The following is an 8,261-nucleotide window of genomic DNA, read 5'->3' as shown; positions in this document are numbered from 1 at the left end:
TATTAAAGTTTATATATATAAACTATATATTTGTATATACCCCAACCATACTAGATTTAAATACTGCTAAATTCCAGGAAGGGAGGGGTAAATTTTCTAGCCAGGAATAGCAGAAAAATCACCGATTTTAGTATTTTAACAGCAAATTTGGGGACTCCAGAAAGCAGAATCTCTTACTGTTCTTTTAAGCTGATAGAACAGAAAGTTTTACTTAAAAACTACATATGAATTGCTTTCATTGTCAGTGCTTGCTTTAATGTCAGTATCTGTTAAAGGGTAAGACAGAGGGAATAGATGATGATCCAGTGCTATCTGTTTAGAGGCTGTTTCTAGAGAATGAAGTAGTAAAAACCTTTCCAGTGTACACCCAGAAAACAGTAGAATTGAAGAGATTCAAAAAAGGTGCAACAGTGGAGCCAACTAACAAAAGTAAAAGCACCACCAGCAAAACCCCCTAATTCCTCTGTGAAAGAAGCAAGCATCGCATTGAACTATGGATGGAGAGCATTTTAGAATTCAAGATAAACTTGCCTTGATGCTGTCACAGGAAGACACAAGCAGTTTAGGAAAACTGAAACTTCAATCTTAGTCCACATGCAGCAAAAAGATTTGAGAGGTGCTATACTCCAATACAGACTTATCCCACAGTCTAAAGGGTGCTGCCTCTTAGCATTACTGAATCATCACCTACATTTAAAAAAATCCCTAGTGTCAGACTTTACCACAACCACCAGTCGCCTTCTTCTTAATATGGCCTCTTTTCAAAGATATATGTGGAAAATGTTAGCATGTCTCCAGAATATAATGGTACACTGAAAACACTGGGAATACTTAACCACTAAAAACTGCAGTAGCTTCCCCTGTAGTTACCAGTTGCTTAATTTGCTGTGTAACTTGAAGTTACAAAAAATGCACAACTACTGAACACATTATTGTACATTTCTATCTTCTTCCTTTCACTTCAGTAAATGTGATATACTTTCTATTTCACCCCCTAGCATCTTCATAAAGAGAACCACCTCATATTTCTGGTATGCATAATGTTTGATACCTTACAGGTCTCTCTGCTTAGAGACCAGCATGGGAGAATATAACCGGTAGAAAGACAGCCCATTCATATGAGCATCAATATCACAGGCTTTGAAGCAGCCAGTTCCAGCTGTGACTCCCCCTGATGTACAATGCAAGACCAATAGATGGTCTACCAACACTTGAAGTACACTGCTAAGAGCTATGCCCAGACAAGGCAAGGATGCAGCACCCACGCATTACAGGCCAAATGTTTTCAGATTATTTTTCAGTTTAACCTCCGAGATCCTTGCTCCACAGATGAAGAGAAGTTTTTAACCTTACACTGGTCTCACTGTATCAGGTGCCACGCTTTAAGCTTGATGGCATTTCCCAAGCATTTTTCTCTACAGAAATAAACACACAATAGCACTTGTTTTGTTTAGCAGCAATCTGAAGATAAATCAGCTTTCACCACCCCCCCCAACCACCAAAACCCTAGAGCTGATTACCAGGGTCAAAGGGGAAATGTGAGTGTTTATGATAGGTAGGTCTTCCAACCCATTTAAACTGCCTTGGTTCTCTTTCCGCCTTTTAAATTTAGAAGCATGCTACAGGACACTACAGGATCCAAATGGGGTCTGTAACAGAAGTGGTGCAAATATGAGAATTAGTACTTAACCATCAGAACAAGCCGGAAAAATATGGAAGTTATTCCATATTGAGACACTCACTCCTCAGAGCAAGACTGCCCTTGACACTTCAGATTCAGTTTGGAAGACTAAGTCAGGAAAGCTTGCTGGAAACCTAACACGGTTTGCATCCAGTTGTACACAACCTCCCAAAGGATCACTGCAAACAGCCCTTGGTAGCTGGGTGTTTCAGGAAACCCAGCACCTCCAACTTCACCTGGCTTTTCTACTGGAGCTTGCAGCAATCTGCCCACTTCAGTTAATTTTATTTAGCTTCACCATTTTTATTGCTGCATTTGTGCTATGAGGTTACTACAGAAAAACTCTGCAGCTTCACTAGTAAGCGCAGTGAACACCCTGTTTCTTCAATTCTAAACAGAAAAGACTTGTAAGAAATAGAACCCTTTAAGTATCTTAAGACCACAGCAAAAAAGAGTTAAAAAAATATTAGTAATTTAACTTTGACTTTCCTGAGAAATAAAGAAAACTATAAGAAGTTATAACCAATCAGCTATTAAATGTTATCAATACTGAGCTAGAAGACAGCCATACAGCCATCCGGTGCACACAACTGAGAGTTCTTTCTAACTATGTAGCTCCATACATTTCCTGGTTAACACACCAAAGCTCTTGATACATGAAGAGTTGTAAATGTTTTATCGAAAAAAATATTAAATGAGAAATTGTCACTTCTTACCTTGTTTAGTAAGCTCTCATTTAACCCATTTTTCCTCTTGATTTGTGTTCCATTTCACTTATATAATGAAAATCAGTTTAACTATTCATGAATACTTTTAGCATAAGGATAGTCCTTCCATTGACACTGACAATATCTTAGCTTTCAGACATGCAAGTATTTATACTTTAAAAATAGAGGGTGGAAGGTAAATTTCCAGATTTGTTCCCCAGCTTATTTCATGACAATAATGCTATTTAAATTAGGGCCTGGAGGGGTTTGTGTGTGCTTTTTTTCACATCACAAGCCCTGAATTTGGGAATTGGTTCTGTAATTCCACAGCGTACCTCTTTTCAAAGCATTCCAGCTAACTTTATATCATAAACTCTCACATCAACCATTTCTTCCTTAGAAAGACTCCACAGCAACAGCAATTTCCTTTCCCTGCCACCTTGAATATATTATGCTAACTAAACCACAGAGGTATTGAAAAACAGGTAAATGTAATTCCACATCAGGCTGTGAAATTTCCCAGGTAATTCTGCCAATTCAATCCTGACAATGGAAAGAGAACAAGCTGTTGTAGAATGTGGTGATAAAGAAAACAATGTTGGCTCCAATATAGTGCACATGTAGATGGCAGTTGTGAGATTCAGATTTTGATGTCTGTTGTTTGCCTTAATTTCCTCTCTGCTAGCACTAGGAAATCAGTGTTTCTCACCTAGTGCCTTTGGTGGCAGATAAACACACAGCACCATTAAAACAACTGTATCTGCTTCTGGATTTACCTGTTACCTTAGCAACATTCTGAGAAGACTGTAACACTTGTCAAGAACTTACCATGCCATTTGCCTTTGTAAACTGTTCCAAAAGAACCCGACCCTATTCGGGTAGAAAGCATGACTTCACTTGCTTCTATTTCCCAGTAATAACTGGAATCTCTCTGTCCACGAGGCCTCTGGAACAAAAATTGACACCGTTTTTACTTTTAGTATTCAATCAAATATATTATATGTACACACTGAGACTGAAATAACTCCCTTCATACATGCACTGAAACCCCGAGGAGTTTGTCAGGCGGTGTGGACTTTCTGGTTTTCACCTCAATTTGTGAGTTCAGTTCAACAAACTGAAAAAAAACCAAAGCCAAAACCACACCACTCCACACCAACATTTTCTTGGATGGCTCGACCTGCTTATGAAGCTATTGCTAAGTTCTGCGCTAGAAACTTAAACCCCTATCTTAGATCCCAAGAGGAACAAGTATTTCATAATCAACTACTGAAAGACTTGCATTTTGTTAAATCTGTTCTTCCCTGAGACACTGTGACTAACTTCCCTGTGAAAATGATGGCACTATCAATATCCACTTTCTGTGGAAGAAGCTATGGCAACACAGTTCAAATAGTCATAATAAGGCTAACTTTAAACATATTAAAAAAGAATTTAAGAAAAGATGCAGACCCTAAAGATTTAGAAGCTAAACCTCAAATCTGCACTGAAAAATAATTTCATAATGCTGTCTGAGATAAAGTGTTCTGGATTAACAAATAGTTCTGGGTATTTATAATGTAACAATGCTATCTTTCCCAAGTTAGTTACACTTATATTGCTATTATATACACACAGTGCAGGGTTCAAAGTTAAATGGGGGAAGTTCAGGTTGGATGTAAGGAAGAAGCTCTTCCCTGTGAGGGTGCGGAGGTGCTGGCACAGGGTGCCCAAAGCAGTGGTAAATGCTCCATCCCTGGCAGAGTTCAAGGCCGGATTGGACAGAGCCTTGGGTGACATGGTCTAGTGGAAGGTGTCCCTGCCCATGGCAGGGGGTTGGAACTGAATGAGCTTAAGGTCCTTTCCAGCCCAAATCATTCTGTGATTCTAGGACTGCCATCAGCTTGTATTGCCTTTTAATTGCAGAGATGTATCCCAACATACCACTGCTCCCAGCCCACTTCACCATAATTAAAAATAAACCAAACATTGCCATACTTACAATTTTGTTTTTTTCTTGTGAATTAGATCCAGGGGCTCGCTCTCTTTGGGCTGGGACTGGAGTTTTAGGCTGAGACCAGCCAGTTGGGCTCATATTGTTAGGACTTCCAGACAGAGCAGAGGGTGAGGCTGAAATATTAAAATAGAAGAAAAACAATTTATGACCTAGAAAATAAACACAAAGTAATATCATAAGTTATTTTAGGTTTTGAAAACATACCTGATTCACTATGGCTTCGAATTGCATCCTAGAACAGAGAAGGTAAATAATACAGTTAATAAACACATGAGAGCATACAAAAGAACAAGCAGGATTAGTGCTGAAATGTTCCTGACAGTTTTGGTCAAGTGCAAACGGTCTTGACCAACACCCTCCAAAAGCTGACAGCTTGCTTATTTTCTAGTCACCAGAACACTGTGTGCTGAACCCCATGCAATTTGTGAATTCTTCCAAAACATTCAAAATATTCACAGCATATTCAGAGGTGTTACTGCCAAAAAAAAAAAAAAAAAAAAAAAAAATAGGGAGAGAGAAAAAAAAATAGGAAAAGGAAAGAGACACAGAACAAGAAAAACCACTGGAAATACTGTCTGCATTCCCACCATGGCAGTTTTGCACATGCGTGTACTTCAGGTCTGAGCAGAGCTCCTGAGATGCTCCTACACCTCTGGGAGTCCTCAAAAAGCTTTGGCATTACAAGGAGGAAAACTTTTAAAAGCCCCTCCAATATTCCAAGTCAATGTACATTTTTCAGTATCTCTACCATACTATTTCGACCCAAAAAAGGCTACATCTGGTGCCCTAATACAAAACCATCTGATCATCCAGACTTTTTCCCACAGACTGATGTGTGATGGTATTTGAAAAGCATGTTCTCACACAGTTCACTAGCTGGTACAGTGCGACAACTCTCACCTCATGCCACAGGCACTTTACAACACAATTCTACAGCCATGCACAAGATAACTAAGCTCTGACAAACAAGACTCCACAACTTTTCTCACCTGCTATGTATTATCCCAAAGTACATACAGGAAAGGTAAAATATCCAGGTACTGTATGAGTACAAAGCAAGAACATGCACTACAGAAATGTTAATAAAGTCAAGTCAAACTTTCTAACTCATTAGTAGAATAATAAATGTAAGATGTCACAGGAGGACAGAACAAGCCTACATTCCACCATACAGTTTTCAAATTAACTCAAGTTACCCTTAGTAAAGATTCATTTATGAAATACATTGGTTTAGCTCACTAGTTGCATTCTGCCAGGCTTGACTCTACACCCAGTACTCTCGCAGGGTACCTCTACTCTACTTTTGTCCATTTTGAAGACAATAAAACTCTAAGAACCTGAATCAGTAACAGGTGATGGGTTTTGTGCACCAGCCTGGGAATGGAACTGCTTTCAAGCAAGCTGGCAAAGGACAGCTAAACAAATTGTTCTCAAACTGATGTATACATACTTCTTACGTAAGAAAAAAGTATTTTTGGACTTCAATCCTGATGTGAATATTTTCTTTTTTGCTTATGAATCCAACAGCAAATGAACCAAACCTAGTGTTCTTTAGAGCTGTTCTTACAACACAAATCATACCATACACAGTGCTGTAGTCTGACAGCTTTACTTGCATGTGAATAAAATAAACCATGTTCTTAATCTGAGGGCTTTGCACATTTATATTCAACAAAGTAGTTTTGAGAGGAAAAAAAGCCACACAATAGATGTGCTTAAGGCCTTGCTTTAAAAATTGTGTGACCAAATCTTTAGTTGAAGCCCAAACAAACTCACTCCAGATCCCACAGAAGTGTGGAATCATCCAGCTAAATTAAAAGTGAAGCACTTCTATCAACTTGCATCTTCCTATTAGTGTCCTCAGTATTTAAGTATAAACATGCTATAAACATTTGCACCAAATCAAGTCCAGATTAAAAGCTGAATGTGGACACTGCCATGGCTTAACAAGTTACAGCAATCCTGTTAATCACAAGAAAACAAAAGGCACCAAGAAAATACCTACTCTTCCCCTCAAACAAAATCGTCTGCACCAGGAACTGGGAGAAGCATTCAGGCTGTTATTCTAGGCCAACACGGTAAGAGATGAGAGAAAAGAACAGAGGAAGTATAAAAGAAAATGAAAAAAATGAAAGAATTAAATGTTAGGATAAATGAAGAAGAGAGTAATCTGATGATAGATGATTATTAAGTGCAGTAAAACTTTGAAGTATTCCCATTCAAACCCAAAAGTTCACTAGTATCCATCCTTTGGTAAACCACTTCATTAAGGTGGTCTTTCTCATGTCATACTAGAAGGTCTCCACTATCTTCTGTGGATTGTTTGGGGATTTTTTAGCTTTTTGGGTTTTTCAAGCCTTTTGGAAAAGCAGCTATTGCCTTTAAGACATGACAGCTATTTTTATTCAGTTGCTATGATATGATGAAGAGCCAGAATAGAAAGCAGTTCTGTCTTTACTGCTATGCATAAAGGATAAAACAAGCAATGGCTATTTAAAGGCTCATCAGACTACAAAGTTCAATAATTCATATTCTCTTTCCTGACTGCTTCATACTTTTCATGCCATAAAAGATGGTCAGCCAGGCTTCTGAAGCTGTGGAAAAGACTGTAAGCCTAAGAAAACCAAAGAGAAAGGAGGACACCTTTTCCCCATAAACGCCAGCTGACACAAAGCTTCTAACCAAAACAACTTCACTGGGCTGCAGTGCACTTTTCTTTAGCTGAAATGTCCAGAGGAGTTCTCCAGCACATTTCAGAGAAGCCTATAAACTACCAGCGGAAGATGCAAGTAAACTTGGCAGTCAGAGGCTTTTGCTTGGCTTAAAGAGTTTTTAAACTATTCCAGAGTAAAAAACCCAACAAACCTCTCTGAAGTCTTACACTTCAGCACTTTTTTTCTGCAAACCCTCCCTGCACACCACTCCCTTATTCTAGCATCACAAAAGAAACCAAAAACTCCCAACCACTTTAGGGCTGACTTCAAGGAGCTGTTTCTCACTACTGCCAGGTTAAAGTAGGAAAGGAAAAGGAAAAAGGTGCTTGAAAGCAAGTAACAGCAGAAAAATGTTCTGAGATATAGATGGCTTTAGAACACAAGCCCAGATTCACTGTTAATTCCATACAGGTGTAACACAAAACATATTGCAAGAAAGCTTTGACTTGAGTATCCCAACTCTGAGAACTACATCCAGACTTACAGTACCTGTAATCTGACTGAAAGTAAACACCAGCCCCCAACAAATGCAGATTAAGTTTGGAAGAACATTTTTACATATGCCTAGTAAGCATCTCTTCAGCAAAACTGAGCTTATTTTCTTTTCAGATCTGTGAAACTCGATTGTTAAGCTCCCCCACATCTTCACAGACCCCAAAAACCTACCTAGAACTTCAGCAAAAATATATAAAGACTGCAAGAATGAACTATCAACTTTCTATGCAAATGTGCCACCTATATTCTCCAGCACTTAACCAAGGCAAACAGTAAGCAAAAGACCAAAAGCAAAGAAGAAAACCCAACCAGTGACTATTAAATGGCCAGCCACAATTCTAGTTTAACTTTCTGCTGTTCCCTCCCCATCAGCATTACCTCAATTATCCGGCTGTCTACAGGCATTGTAGTGCTAACCATGTGGACATTTGGTGTGGACGTAGATCGCTGTCTTTGGGAAAGAGAACCCTCAGAGGAAGGATTTGTTGTGTTGAATGTGAAGGCATGAGGTGTAGAATACCTGTGCTGGGAACTGAGAAGGAAAGAGAGAGAAAGGGTAAGTTGTGGTTATTTTTTCCCTTCTAGCAGTTGAAATACACTGTTCAATGTAACTTGTCCAAGAGCAATATAGGGACAATTCCAAGCAGAGAAAAAGCTGGGACTTGCAC

The 8,261-nt window shown here is 38.9% G+C and overlaps 1 protein-coding gene across 2 annotated transcripts in view; it reads right to left on the bottom strand.

Annotated features, from left to right (window-relative positions):
* The window catches only part of RAF1 (Raf-1 proto-oncogene, serine/threonine kinase), a 33,666-nt gene that overhangs the window by 10,478 nt on the left and 14,927 nt on the right, over positions 1-8,261 (bottom strand). Inside the window, exons 6-10 of one of the 2 annotated variants that reach the window (XM_010022115.1) lie at positions 7,972-8,125; positions 6,390-6,449; positions 4,589-4,616; positions 4,370-4,497; positions 3,217-3,334 (exon numbers count right to left, since the gene is read on the bottom strand). In XM_010022115.1, coding sequence (XP_010020417.1) covers positions 3,217-3,334; positions 4,370-4,497; positions 4,589-4,616; positions 6,390-6,449; positions 7,972-8,125 — 488 coding nt within the window. The remainder of the gene's footprint in view (positions 1-3,216; positions 3,335-4,369; positions 4,498-4,588; positions 4,617-6,389; positions 6,450-7,971; positions 8,126-8,261) is intronic. The other variant, XM_010022116.1, reaches the window with a different exon arrangement.

The sequence above is a fragment of the Nestor notabilis genome, unplaced genomic scaffold, assembly GCF_000696875.1.
Source record: "Nestor notabilis isolate BGI_N333 unplaced genomic scaffold, ASM69687v1 scaffold33539, whole genome shotgun sequence".
Classification (NCBI taxonomy): domain Eukaryota; kingdom Metazoa; phylum Chordata; class Aves; order Psittaciformes; family Psittacidae; genus Nestor; species Nestor notabilis.
The sequence above is the reverse complement of the archived record's forward strand: the minus strand, read 5'-3'. Positions and strand labels throughout refer to the sequence as shown.